The sequence below is a fragment of the Hevea brasiliensis genome, chromosome 12 (genome assembly GCF_030052815.1).
Source record: "Hevea brasiliensis isolate MT/VB/25A 57/8 chromosome 12, ASM3005281v1, whole genome shotgun sequence".
NCBI lineage: Eukaryota > Viridiplantae > Streptophyta > Magnoliopsida > Malpighiales > Euphorbiaceae > Hevea > Hevea brasiliensis.
The window spans coordinates 14,125,553-14,141,529 of NC_079504.1; the positions used below are offsets into that span (position 1 = coordinate 14,125,553).

The 15,977-nt window shown below is 25.9% G+C and overlaps 1 protein-coding gene across 1 annotated transcript; it reads left to right on the forward strand.

Moving 5' to 3' along the window:
• The first annotated feature begins 12,286 nt into the window (after positions 1-12,286).
• Positions 12,287-14,710, forward strand: LOC131171338 ((S)-hydroxynitrile lyase). The gene is made up of 3 exons (XM_058131188.1): positions 12,287-12,715; positions 12,871-13,002; positions 14,166-14,710. The coding sequence occupies exons 1-3, from the start codon at positions 12,356-12,358 to the stop codon at positions 14,445-14,447; spliced, it is 774 nt and encodes a 257-aa protein (XP_057987171.1). The 5' UTR covers positions 12,287-12,355; the 3' UTR covers positions 14,448-14,710.
• Positions 14,711-15,977: the final 1,267 nt, after the last annotated feature.

Genomic DNA, 15,977 nt, shown 5'->3' on the forward strand with positions numbered 1-15,977 from the left:
GTAATTAACATATATTAATATATTATAAGTTACCTTATAATAATGACTACTTATTATAATATTAATAGGGTAAATATTAAATAATTTATAATTTATATATAATAGAGAATGCCACGTGATAATATTATAACGAAGAATGTCATGTATTGATCATATGGTAACACTATAAAAGAGAATATCATGTGTCAAACTCTTTTATTAATTATTTCAAATTTTATTTTTGTTACTTCTATCTCCAAAACTTTTTAATAAAAATTTCATAATACACACAAATATATATAATATATATATGTTAATATATTATAAGTTACTTTATTAATAATGATGACTTATTATAATATTAATAAAGTAATTATTAAATTATTTATAACTTTTATAGAATAAGATAATAACACACGTACAACTTGGTTACATATTAGCTATGTAGCAATGTTATGAAAAAGAATGTCAAGTGACAAATTATGGGAAATACTTTCTTGATATATATATATATATAATTTTATTTTTTTTTTCTTAGTATTATATTTTTGCCTTTTCAAATCATCAGTATTACTGTTCAGAATAACATTAATATTAATAAATAAATATGATATTTGAATATATTTATTTCTTTAATATATTAAGAGGATATACAAAATTTTAATATTTAAAATGATGAAAACAAATAGTCAAATGACTTCATATTTTTAATCAATATTCTTGTTATATCATTACATTTTTATTGTCTTTGTTATGAAATCTTCATTAAAAAATTTGAAAGATAAAAAGTTTAATTTATATAAAAAGTAATAAAAATAAAATATGAAATAATTAATAAAAAAATATTAAAATAAAAAATATATAAATTAAAATTATTTACATATTAAAATTATTAGAAACGAGGTGCAGTCCCACTAAATAATTAAGTTTGAAAATTTTATGTTTTTAAAATGTTTGTTTGCACAAAACTCTTAACATTGTGGAGAATCGAATGCAACAAATAGAAACCCAAGCGTGAATTGACACCTCGGTACCACTACTTACCTGTATTACATATCACCGTACCAACATTTTCTTTAATTAATTAATTGAGATGGTGATCTTTCACACCCAATTTGTTTTTTCACAAAAAATAGCAGTATAGTTAGATTATTACACATTCAATAGAGAATATTATACATTTTACGCTTCATATTGAGACTAAAGTTTAAAATATTTTTGTATCATGGGGTCAACAATAAAATTTGAACATAATTTCACTCAGGTTGAATGAACCTTTCACATTTAATTTTGTATACCAAAGATCAATTGTTTGATAAGATATCTCAATGTTTCTCTCTTTTTATATTTTTTTTCACTACACCTGCACCTTTCTTCAGGTCATTCTCTGTCTATATTTTATCTTTTGATACAAATTGTTCCTACGCATGTATTGAATATGGCATATTATTTTTCCTTTTAGAAAAACAATTAATGCGAATGAGAATTGCAGTGAGGATAGGTCATATGGCCTGTTGATATAATTATAACGGTAAGTGGTAGACTGAGAAATTGAGATGAAATGTTATTTTTTAAAAAAATTTAAAATTAAATTTTCGTAAATTATTAATAATTTATTTTGAATTTATCTAATTGAAATTATATAAATTTAATATGTTATAATTTTATATGAGAAGATTTTAATTCAAAAAAAAATGCAAGTTATGAAATTTTCAAAAATTTTGTTTAATTGAATATTTATTCAATTCTCATTTAAAACTATATTTTTAGAATTCGATTTCCTTTAACTTGAAAAATAAATCATTTCACAAAAAATCATGGCAAAAAAAAAAATGTAATGAATAAGAATAAATTATTTAATAGGACAGCTATTGAAGTTCTGAGACATCCCTTTCGGAGTAGAAAGTCCTTCCCGGAATATATATATATATATATATATATATAAGACTATAGAGTACTCCTGTTACTTCTTTTACAGAAAAATAAGTCTTTTTTATAATATAAAAAATAAGTTTCACATGATTGAATGTACCTAATAGTCTCTCTCTATATATATATATATATATATATTTTACATTTAGCTCTAACTAGGGTTCGAATTCGAGACCTCATATTCCTGTAAATGACATATACACCTTTTCTTATATCAATTTTATTGTAATTATATATGATTGCACTATTATCTTAAAAAGTAAAATTTTCTTTACAGATAATGATATATTAAATATGTTCATTTTATTTTTAATTATTTTAAATAATAAAAGTTAAAAACACTGGATATGTTAGTTTAAAAGTGCTTAGTTTGTTTCAAATACATAAATTTTACAATAATATCATTTAATTGAAATTTTAGAATTAAATCAAACTCTAGATTATGAGACGTTTTGCAATTCTAATCTTTTGTATTATAAAACATATGCTCAACATTTTTTTTAAATAAGAAATTTTGCAATTCATATATGAGCATAAAAATAAGTACAACATAAACTTCTCATAGGAGAAAAAAATTATAAATAATTGATAATTAAAAACTTCGATTTAGAGATAATTTGGATAGCGAAAAATAATATTTGAGATAATAACATGTCTTTTTTCATTTTACACAATCAAAGAAACCTTTCGTAATATTGTCTTTTCAGAAATTTGCTAATTTCGTGGCACACAGAAGAATTTAAATCACTAAACATTAATGAAGGAATATGTTACACTATCAGACTCGATTAATAGAAGATTATTACATATACTTAAAGATTTAAAGTTTCAAACAAAAAAGTAATAATTCACGTTGCATTTCGAACTAACAAAAAGCCTATCAAATACAATAAAAAATAAATAAAAGCCCATTAAGGGAGAGAAAATAGAATCTCAATAATGAGAGAGTAATACCACATTATTGGGAAGAGAATCTCATACTGTTACTAATGGGAATCAATATAAGGAAATAAATTCAGATATATTTTAAACTGACATAGATCTGAGGGTTTATTAAAAAAAAAAAGAATCTAGGGGAAGTCACCAATGAGTTGGATACTTAAGAAGTAAATCTAAAAGAGGAAATTAAAAGAGGAGAGGAGAAATGATGAAAAAAATGAAAAAAATGAGGAGTTTTTGAAGAGAAGGAAGAGCCTTCCACCCTAAGAACTTTTACTTTTAAAAGAATTAACTCTAGCAACTAAATTATTAATGTCTTTATAAATTGTGACTAAAAATCCTACAGATAAATAAGAAAATATAAATAATTAAATTTTTAGTGAAATATAAATTATAGTACAATATCTATTGATTTATTTAAGATAGGTATTTAAATTTCAAATCAAAGCGATAGAGTAAGTTTGTAAATGCTCAAATCCATAATCAAACTCGATAAGGCTAAAAAAGAAAAAAAAATTCAAACCAAACCATGTTGTTTTGATTTATATAAACAATTTGATTACTTTAGACTATAAAATAAATTAATAAAATAAAATTTAAAAAACTTAACATTCAACTAACATGATATTAAAATATAATAATATTAAGTAAAGATATATTAATGCCTAAAAAAAAATTAATATATATTAATTCCATATATGATGGAATTTAGTTATTGTTACTAACCACCCAATTAACAAGATCAAAAAAGTCAACATGGACCATATATTAACTACAGAAAAGCTCCAAAATTAAAGAATGAAATTAAGTTCAACGCTTTAGCTCCAAAAAAAAGTTAGAATCAATACTGCTTGATATGTCTAAGAAAAGTGTTTAGCTTAACTTATGAAAAATAGATTATAAACACTAAGGTAATTTAAACTTAAAAGTATTTAAAATTTTAAGTGATTATGTGTTTGATTAAAATATTTATAAATGACTGATAAATAATTGATGTGTTCTATAAAAAATAAATTATAAACACATTTATTATTAAAACGGCTAAAAAATATATTAATGAGATTTGTGATAAAATTTTAAAAATTAAAGAGGATAATGTGATAAAATACTTAGCCTCCCTTAGCTTATTATTATTATTATTATTATTATTATTATTATTATTATTTTGCTTATAAGCCCAAAAAATATTATAAACAAATAAGTAAATTTTTTTTAGAACTTATAAACTGGTTTTATCAACGTATAAATTAAGAGTATGCAGACTTTGTCAAACCAGAAAAAACCACAAATACAGCATAGCTTTTAGCATATTGTGAAATTTTTTGACTTGAAAATTGTTGGACATAGTCTAATTGTTGAGCTTAAAATCTTAATCAAATCGAAAAAATCATTTTATCTATATTTAAAACCAAATCAAACCATTGAACTATCAAAACAATGGTTCTTGGTTTGCGTAAATGGATTGGATTAAATTAATTTGATTTAGTCAGTCCGTTTAACTTTAGTGCAGCGAAGTTAACGCAGCTCCATTTTCAGCTCAAAACTAACTAGAAAATGAATCTCTCTTCACTCAAAACTGGCAAGAATAGAAGTTAATCTCTCTTGTTGATGAAGAAGGTGAATGATGAAAATGAATGCAATCGAAAAAACATGTAGCTGTTTTAAATTGACTACTAACTACATGGGCTTGATCATACTAATACACTCGCACGCTAGGAGTACAGGCAGAGCCACCTCTTTTAAAGTGGGTCAATTGACCCATTGCATATATTACAAATAGTAAAGACATAAAGCATAAATGCATGTGAGCGGGTCAATTTAACACCACTGAATTTTCTTTTAAGGGAAAAAAAAATTCCTAAAATGAGTTGGTAAAGGAAAAAGTTTAAAGACCCCACAAATCCTTACTTGCTAAGGATTCAAGTCTATTGTGGATGCATGAGAAATTATCTAATCCTTTAAGGAAAAGGCAAAACAACTTTTAGTTTTATAAAAATAAAAAAAATTTGCTATGCAACTTTCTTTTGCAGAAAATTAAAAAAAATTTTAAATCAGGAAAATTATTATTTAATTTATATATTTTGACAAAACTAACTACTTGGTTCATGTATTTTGAAATATATATTATTTAGTTCTTCTATTTTGCTTCCGTTAAACTACATAGTCTCTTCATCAAATTTTTTATTAGTCAAAAGTTTAATGCCAATCAAACTACTATTTTGTTTACCTATTTTAGTGAAAGTAATTAGTTAAGCCCTATATCTTAAAAAATACATTAGTTTATTCCTGTAATTTAGTTTTGATAATTCTTTAATTCCTTCGATTATTTTTTTTTATACTCAAATTGCTTTGACCCTATCCCCCTTATTTGTTCATTATCCCCCTTATTTGTTTCTTATCCTCCTTTATTTCTCCCTCCCCTTATTTCTTCCCCTTTGCACCACACTCTTCTTTCTGTCATTCTCTCTTTGTTATTAATTTTTTGATAGAAATTGGTATAAAAGATTAATTAATTCTCCTAGATTTCCAAGTAATTAAGGTGATAATCTAGGAAATTTATTTTTCAATAAAATAGAAAGATGATGCTCAGGGAGTTGAATAAAAATAATTTGAACAATTTAAAAAAAAATGTAAATTCAGATTTAGTACAAATTTTCATCCAAGAATATGTTTTTCAAAATATAGGGACAAACTAATTAATTTCACTAAATTAGAGCAACTAGATAATAATATTTTTCAAAATACATAGATCAATTAATTAGTTTTACTAAAATTGAAGAATTTAATAATAGTTTGATATGCAATAACTAACAGAAAATTTGATGAAGGGACTAAATAATTTTATAAAAGCAAAATATAGGAACTAAGCAATTAGTTTCATTAATATACAAAGACTAAATAATTATTTTCCCTTTTAAGTTTGAGGGCAAGTTATCGAAAACTCATGATCAGGTGTGTGTATATATATATATATATATATATTCAAATTGATTTTCATCTAATTTTATATTGTTTTAGTATCTTATTTTATATTTAGTAGCTAGATTGATAATTATTATACTTATTGTTTTGACAATCAACATGTAATATATGGAGAAAATAGAAATATCATTATTATATTTTAAACTTATATTGTAAAATTAAATTTAATGCAAATTCTTATTTTTGAACAAGTTTAGGATAAGTTTTTAATTAAAAGAAAATCATCATTTGAATAATCGATTGACCAAGATCAAGAAAGTAGTCTTAACAAAACTACAAAGAGCAATTCAAGGCAACCCCCGGATGAGATTGACTTAGAAAATCTCCCTACTAATCTTGAAATAAGGATTAAAATTTCAAAGTATTATCCTAATGACCAAGATAGAATAAGAAAGGCATATTTGTGAAAGGGTCCTTGCTAACCACACAATATTACACTCATTTTATATAGGCATTTTAAAGTAATTTTACATCCATTTTGCTCTTATAATTGAGTATTTGTTTTTGTGTTTTTAGCTTTATTTTAGCTTAATTGTTAATATTACTTATTTGATATTTGACTTTTGTAATTTTGGTATTTTTAATAGGTTTTGTGGGGAATTAAAGGTAAATGATGCATTAGGAGATGATTGAAGCGATTTAAAGTCTTGAAGAATGGAAAAAGTTAAAGAAATTAAGTTTTGGAAATCATGCTTGCCGAGATTTGCTTAAAATATTGCTTGAGATATTCCTTATGGCATGTCATATTGCTTAGCCTATGACATAGGGCAAGTCGCAAGTCAAGCGCAGCTAAATTTTAGCATCTTCAGAATTTCGACATAAAACTTGCTAAGATTTGCTTGAGAAGTTACTTAAGATCTTGCTTATAGCATGTCGCGATGCTTAAGATGTGGCTCGGATTAAGCTGAAAGTCAAGCGCGGCGAAAAAATCCATTACAACACAAAATCTAACGAGATTTGCTAAAGAACTTACTTACCCTATGGCGATAGATAGTGCAGTGCTTGGAACAAGTGCTTGAAACCTTGTTTAAGATGTTGCTTAGGGTAAAGTAACTCTGTCAGCAGGCACCTCAGAAATGTGAAAATACGTGCTAACCTAAAAATTTTTACACCTCATCTCTTGTCCATTCATTTGTCCTTATCCATTTTTAGACCTACTTTAGGGCAACTTTTGGGACCATATAAAAGGATCTTTTTCTAGTTTTTGCCCAAAGAAGGAAGAAAGAAAAAAAACACAAGAAAAGAAAAAAGAAAGAGGATGCCATTAATTTGCTAGATATCAATAGCTGCTGAAAACATCTGGAAGCTACAGAGTTCAGAGATTTTGGATTCTCCTACCTGAGTTTTTTTATTTTTAGTCTATTTTCATGTTTCTTTCTTCTTTTTCATCATTTTCTCTTGTATATATTACCATAAGAGAGTAAAATCTTTAGATTTCAGAGTTGTGAACCATGTTTTAGATTAACTTGTGGATTTAGACTGGTTATTCAAGATTGTATATAAATATGAGTTTTGATTCTTTTTCTTGTGTGCCTATTTTACTTGTTTAATGTTGATACCCATTGGGTATTATTTTTAATCTTTGATTGAAAAACCAAAAGGTGAAAATTATTGATAGATAATCAAGGATTATAACTTAGAAACACCTATATTTAGAAATAAACTAGGGATTTAAGAAAATTCATTGATTGATTACAAAACTTAATGGGTTTTAAGTGAATTAAATATCATACGAAAGTAGGTTTGATTCTCTTAAAATACTCTTTGGTTTGCTTGAAAAAGATATCAAAAGATTTTAGAATCAATCACCTTCAAACTCTATCTTTTCTTAAAATTGGATGAACCTAAACAAATCTCAATTAATTTATGCATATACCTCAATTTCACCATTAATTAATCTTTGATTTTAATTATCCATCATTAATTTAGTTTAACTGTATCTAGTTTAAGAATTTATTTGCTTTGCTATTTACTTATTTTGCTTAGATTTATTAATTTCATTAAGTTTACTTGCAATTACACTTTACTTCTATTTTCATTAGCCCAAATAATATCTTCGTTCATAGTTTGGTATTCAAACGCAAATCCTTGTAAGAAACATACTTGACTTATCACTTTATTACTTGATATGGCCCGTATACTTGCAAATACATCACACATCACACAACCATAATTTTAAACAATGAAATATTGGTAATATCATTCGCCATTTTAATCCCAATTGATATAAAGAATATGGTAATTGGTTAGAGTACAATATAGTAAAGGAGTTTGCATTTTGCTTATGTTGCTATCTTTTGAGACCTGAAATTGGCAAGTAAGGAAGTTGAGATTCATTTGTTACTTAAGGTTTTGGTGCCTGAAATTAAAAAGAGAGACTATCCAAATAGTGCTCACAATGTTGCTTGGAGAAAATGTGAAGCATTAATTATACAAAATCAACAGAAGTTGCATTTAATAGACATTTTGTTCAAGTAAGAATGCAATATAGAACTTGATTAGGTGCATCAATTGATTGTCTACGACTTATTTTGTGGCAAGATATTTCTTTTCATGAGCATGATGAATCAAATGATTCAAAAAATCAGGAAATTATCTTGAACTTTTGAAGTTCCTAGCTAAGCATATTGAGACAATTAACAGTGTTGTTGGACAATATGCTCTTGCTAATCTGAAGTTAACAGCTCATGATATTCAAAATGACATTATAAATGCCTCTACTATTGAAACTTTAAATGCCTTCATTAATGATTTGGGTGATGATCTCTTTGCAATTTTAGTTGATGAGTCTCGTGACGTGTTTGTGAAAGAATAAATGATTGTTGTCTTACGTTATGTTAATAAAAATGGTTGTGGTTGAGAGATTTTTTTGAAATTGTGCATTTTTTTTTAAACAAGTGCTTTGTCTCTTAAATCATCAATTGAGTCATTGTTCACTAGGCATGAATTAAGCATGGCAAGATTATGAGGCCAAGGTTATGACAGGGCTAGTAATATGAGAGGTAAATTCAATGGTTTGAAAAGCTTAGTTATGAGGGAGAATGAAACTGCATATTATGTTCATTGTTTTGCTCATTAGCTTCAATTAACCCTTGCTGTTATTGCAAAAAGTGATATTCATATTGCATCGCTTTTTAATATGATTGCTAATTTATTGAATGTTGTTGAATTCTCATGTAAGCGTTGAGATATTCTTCAAAGAAGTCAAGTACTAAAGTTTCTAAGACATTAAAAACTCGTAAATTGATAAGTGGTTGTGGATTAAATTAAGAAACTTGTCTTAAAAGAGTAACATATATACATTGGGGTTCACATTATGGTACAATTCTAAATTTCATCATTATGTTATCATCTGTGGTAGAGGTACTTGATAGCATTGTTGAGGATGGTACAAGTTCAGAGCAAAGTGCATAAGCATATAGTTTATTAGAAGTAATGCAATCTTTTGATTTTGTATTTAGCTTGCATTTGATGAAAGGTGTGTTAGGAATTACAGATGAATTATCAAAAGCCTTGCAAAGAAAAGTGCAAGATATTCTTAATGCCATGGCATTGGTTAAAATATGAAAACTAAGGTTACAAATGATAAGAGATGGAGAATGGGATAAGTTGTTAGCTGAAGTCTGTTCATTTTGTGAGAAACACAATATAATTATTTTGAACATGGATGATGTGTTTCAAATGAAAGAGAGATCATAGATAAAATTCATCAAGTTGCCAATTTCCACCATTATCAAGTGGAGTTATTTTATGTAGTCATAAATTTACAACTTCAAGAGTCTAATAGTTGTTTTACTGAGATGAATGCTGAATTGCTTTTTTGTGTGGCATGCCTAAATTCAAATAATTCATTTTCATCTTTTAATAAAGAAAAATTGATTCGTCTTATTCAATTCTATCCATGTGACTTTTCATCAACAAAACTTATGACACTTGATAATCAACTTGAGACTTATATTATTGATGTGCGTTCTAATGATGAGTTTTCAACAATTAAGAGAATTGGTGGTCTTGCACAAAAACTTGTCCAAACAAATAAAAATTTAGTATATCCATTAATTTGCTTGCGTGTGAAATTAGCATTGATATTACCAGTTGCAACTGCAAGTGTTTAAAGAGTATTTTCTATAGTGAAAACTCGATTGTGGAATTGAATGGGAGATCAATTATTGAATGATTATTTGATTACATATATTGAGAAAGATGTCTTTAATAGTATTGATAATGAAGCAATCATCAACGCATTTGGAAAATGAAAACTCTCTATTTCGAGAAATACATCTCTTTCAAGCGATTCAAAGGAGGGGAGGAATAGTTGTTTGAACCGTAGGGGAAACAGATGGGACATGTTTAGCTAAAAAAAAAAAAAAAAACTCGTCAAGGATAATTATAAATTTAAGATTATAATGAGAATTTATAATTTATGAAATTATTTTATTTTTTCTGCTTAGTTATTGTTATATATTGAAAATTTATATATATTATTTTTTTTTCAATAAATAATTTATTATTGTATACAATATTTTTTCCCTGTAAATTAACTCCAATGACTCCAAATACTGACTACGCCTAACCACGTTTCCAACTCCTCTCCATCTCAAGCAAGCTCAGCTTTAGTGGTAGAAATTAGAAAATGTACTCATTCCCAAGTTTCTATTTTTTTTTTTTTTTGTTTGATACAAGTGGTTTAGACTGAAATTCAAACTTGACATTAATAACACTAAACTAAAGTTCGTTTTGTTAAAGATTTGCATTTCTACAACCGGCCCATATATGGCAGTAACTATTTGTGGAATTGTAAACAAATGATACATGATATCCCAAGGGAAATTGTAATCACTAATTAGTAGTAAAATGATTTGTATTTTTTTTTCCCTCTGTCTCTTTTGATTATTGAAAAAAAATAGGATTTTATATATAATTAATTTTAATTTACAAGAGCTTAGCAGAAGAAATTTTTTAAGAACAGAAAATGGATACAAGACGTTTCTACCAAGAGGAAATCTAAGAGGCTAAGACACCAAAATCAAATTGCTGATGAGAGAATAGGAGCCGAATAAAGACCAGAAAGAAGTCTATCACAAAGGAAATCAACCCAACACTATCAAAACAACAAAAACAATTAAATCCCAAGTCTGAAAATCATGAAATTGATGGACAGCTTGCTTGCCCAGGTGCACTTATAAATTGAAAAACATTTAATGCCCTAAAATCTCCGACTTGTCCTTTTTTTTTTTTTTTAAGAATTCGTCTCCCACTTATCCTAAAATTGATGATTATAATCAATTTTATCTCTCTGTCCATTTTTTTTATTATTTAAGGGTTTTGTATAGTGATTAAGGAAATAATTAAATTACATAAATTATAATAAAATATTCTTTGATTTTATTAAATTACTATTTATCTTACCTAATTAAGAAAAAGAGGGAAAAGTGTTAAGATGAGTTTTAAGAAATTGTACAAATAATTATTGTGTTTAGTAGATATAAGGGTAAAAGTGAAAACAAATAATTAATACTCACAATATGTTTAAAAGAACATATAATTGTGAATAAAATAACTTTTGAAAAAATAAAGATAAAAGAAGATGGAGGGAGTAATAGTGTTCATTATTTACTTATTTTTTTTCCTTATTTTTAATAATATATAGAATAACCCAATAAAAGATATTTAAATAAAAATTGCCCAAAGTTTAAAAAAAGGAAAAAAAAAGTGGTTATTTTTTGACATAGTAATTAATGATAATTAAACTGCTTAACATATTGCTTGTAATAAAAAGAACAAAATTTTTCTATAAAAGAAAATTAGCAACAAAATTTTTCTATAAAAGAAAATTAGCTATTAATTCTACATTTCCACTTATCCTAAAATTAATTACATAAAGAAAAAGGCCATAGTCTCGACATCTGAATTAAATTCAACTATCCATTAACCAGGAGAAATTATGCAGTGAAGCGGCTATACTATGTATTGCACATTATATTACATGGAATAATAGAATAACAAGAGATTGATAAATATACAAATTTAGTTATTAAAATTTAAAAAAAATTACGGTTACAATTTTTTAGAACCCACAATACATATATGTATATTCACCATTGATTTGACATTTCATGTAAGTTAACTTACATGGAATAATTGATGTATCATATAATTTTTCGTTAATCAAAGCTGACATGCGAACAAACTTCTTTAAGATACCTAACATTTACTTAGAATAGGAAATTATTGTTTTTGCTCAGTTTATTGTAAGTTCAATATATAATATGTATAATGAAATTAATATGTAAAATAAATGAGTTCATAAGTTTGTGTCTAAGTTTATTTTTTCTTATAAGAATTTTATTTATTTGACATAAATAAAATTCAAAAAAAGAAAAGCATCTTGTACATGTGGCGTGGCGAACATGTATTAGCATTCAGAACTCTTTCTCTATAAATAGCAACACATGCAACGCTACCTGCACCATTCACAGAGAAGAGCACATATCGATAGTAAAGAGTAAGATATCATCAGAAAATGGCATTCGCTCATTTTGTTCTTATTCATACCATATGCCACGGTGCATGGATTTGGCACAAGCTCAAACCCCTCCTTGAGGCACTTGGCCACAAGGTTACTGCACTGGACCTTGCAGCAAGCGGCGTTGACCCAAGGCAAATTGAGGAGATTGGCTCATTTGATGAGTATTCTGAACCCTTGTTGACGTTCTTGGAGGCACTCCCTCCAGGGGAAAAGGTGATTCTGGTTGGCGAGAGCTGTGGAGGACTCAATATAGCAATTGCTGCTGATAAATACTGTGAAAAGATTGCAGCTGCTGTTTTCCATAATTCAGTATTGCCAGACACCGAGCACTGCCCATCTTACGTCGTGGATAAGGTATGTATTTGTCAAAAAAAAAAAAAAAAAAAACCATTTAATCCAAAAGTTTAATCTCGTAAATAAGACTCCAAGAGTAGTTTTATATCTTCAATCATATTTGATCATTAATTTGCCAATTACTTTGTTTAATTCTCTCTCGTGTCATTGCACAGCTCATGGAGGTGTTTCCCGACTGGAAAGACACCACGTATTTTACGTACACTAAAGATGGCAAGGAGATAACTGGATTGAAACTGGGCTTCACGCTTCTGAGGGAAAATTTATATACCCTTTGCGGTCCTGAGGTATATTGTCTGAGTTAGTTTCCTTAACTTTTCCAAAACTATAAAATTTTAATTTTAAAAATCAATTGGAACTAAATAAAAAAATCGTTATTGTACTTATATGGTTTAATCAATTTCTTTCTCTTTTCTTATTTTTCAACCTTAAAATTATAAAGAAAGAGAATACGAAAAATAATTAGAAGATAGAAGAGTTGATCAAACTATAATAAGGTTGTTATGACCATATTCTAATGGTAAGTTTGGCCAAATTTTGAACATAGCGATTTTAAATTAAGTTACAAATTAAAATTAAGTGGTAATGTGAAAAACATTAATAAAATTAATCCTTAGGGTCTATTTTACCTTGAAAAAAAAAAGAAAAATAGTAACGAAAGAAAAAAAAAACAATTTCCTTATTTTATTCAAAGGAAAAAAAGAAAAATATAAGAAAAATCGTGAAGATTTGTGTACAAAATGTTGAAAGAGTATTTTGAGTCATTTTATTTTTCATCCAAATTGGACAAAAAAGAGTGAAAAAGAATATATATATTTTTATGTTTTCACTTTATGCCCTTTTTCCTTTCAGTAATTGTTCTTTTAATATAAGTTTATTTATTCTATATGTGTATAATGGTAAAAATTTAATAATTTTTTATCCTAATTTTTTTTCTATCAATTAAAACATAAAAAATAAATAAATTACTTTTTTTTCTTTTCTTTTTTTATATGAAAAATTTATAAATAAAATAATAATTTTTCTTTTCCATAAAAATTTTACTTTCTTTATAATTCTAATCCATCTTTCTTTTCCCCCCGCTTTCCTGCTTTCCTTTCAAGAAAGCATGTCCTTAATGTCATTAGGCTATATACTAATTTTAGTCGGTTGAGTTTTTACTTTATAATAAAGAAGGTCAAGATTTCAAATTTGAAATAACCTCTATCCCTTTTTAAAATTATCAAGGTAAAAGAAAAATTTAATAAAATTGCTTATGATTAAAAATTTTTTTCGATAAAGTTATACTGTGTTGGGATTCATATATATTAGGAATCTTGAATTTGTTTGGATCTGGCGAGATCCACACTAATGAAAGAAGTGAAAAAGTATACTTTTCCTTCAAAACCATTGATGATTCTCTCTCTCTCTCTCGATATAACCAACATTGATATTACATTATTTTTTCAAGGAATATGAACTGGCGAAGATGTTGACAAGGAAGGGATCATTATTTCAAAATATTTTAGCTAAGCGACCATTCTTCACTAAAGAAGGTTACGGATCGATTAAGAAAATTTATGTGTGGACCGACCAAGACGAAATATTTTTACCTGAATTTCAACTCTGGCAAATAGAAAACTATAAACCAGACAAGGTTTATAAGGTCGAAGGTGGAGATCATAAATTGCAGCTTACAAAGACTAAGGAGATCGCTGAAATTCTCCAAGAGGTGGCTGATACCTATAATTGACTTCTTTGAGGCTTTTTGTTACTATTAAGTATGGGAGCAACTATGAGTTAATAATCTCACATTTTCAAGTGGGAATTAAGTTGTGCTAAAATAAAGTTGTTTATTGTGTTGTAATTTTTTTTTCATTTGAAGTGGGACAGTCTCGCACGCTTTCGAGACTCTTTATTTATATATATAATGTAAGTGTGTATTTAAGGCAAAGCTACCCCCATTGTGTAGCTTATCATGCTTTTCTTTGAATCAAATAAATAAAACTTATTTAATGTTTGCTAGCAATTTTTTTAAAAATATTAAATTTAGTTTATAATGTCATATACATAATTATGGGTAAAGAATGATCTTAAGGAGAGTGTAATTTAATGCCAAAGCAAGTGCCATACTTGTTATTGTATGAAATATTATACATTTGTGAGCTTTAGGGAGAATTGATTTTCACAATTTTATTTCTGCTATGTAAAGAAGTTATTTTCGTAATTTGAATCTGTTACCTCTAGATTGTAAATGAAATAATTTTATCTTTATATCAAAGTCGCCCATCATAAATTATTTATATACAATTTAAAAAAAAAATTCATGAAAGATATTTTATGCGAACTCCAATTTGTTGAACAAGAATATATGATGTGGCTTGTGATTTGACATGACCCGATCTGTAAAAAGATTCTAATAAATAATAATAACTTAGGTTTTGTAGGCATAAGTTTTTTATTATTATTTATAATTAATTTAAATCTAAATTTAAATTTAAAATTTTATAATTTTAATAACAATTTCAATAATTTTCTTTATCAAAACAATAATTTCTTATCCCTTAAATATTTAAATAAAATTAAGTGTTCAATTCTCATAAATAGAGATAATATTCATTAAAAGTATTTTATCTCTCAGTGAATTGATATAGCACGAATAAAATTAGTCATGATTCATTAAGTTAGAAATATTTATTGAATATATATATATATATATATTATTTTTATAGTAATTTATGTATAATTTTTATGATATTAATTATATAAAATTATTTTAAAAATTAAAACTTAATCAAAATAAAATTAAATAAAATTTAAAATATTAAAAATCAAACCAAATAAGAATTGAAATATGAAAAAGTAAAATTAATACTATATCAAAAGTTTAATTTAATTTAATTCTTAAACAAACTCTAACTACATCTCCATATTTAGCACAGCATTATTTTTAGCTTGAATTTGTACATTACATATAAGACAGGTTGTAAATTTATATATAAATATATAAAGAAAATAAAAAAGAAATCATTGTTAGCAAAATCTCTCTTTTTTGCTTTGATACATAGTTTTTTAATATAAAGCTAATTTATTTTACGAAAAATATTTTTAAAAAAATTTTATTATTTTTAATTTTTAAATATTAAAAAAATAACAAATAAAAAAATATTTTCTTAATTTAAAGCAAAATAAATATATTTTTTAAATAACTTCTTCGTTTTAACAAAATAGATTATTTATTAAATTTTAATAATTTTATTAGAATATAAAAATACTTATTAAT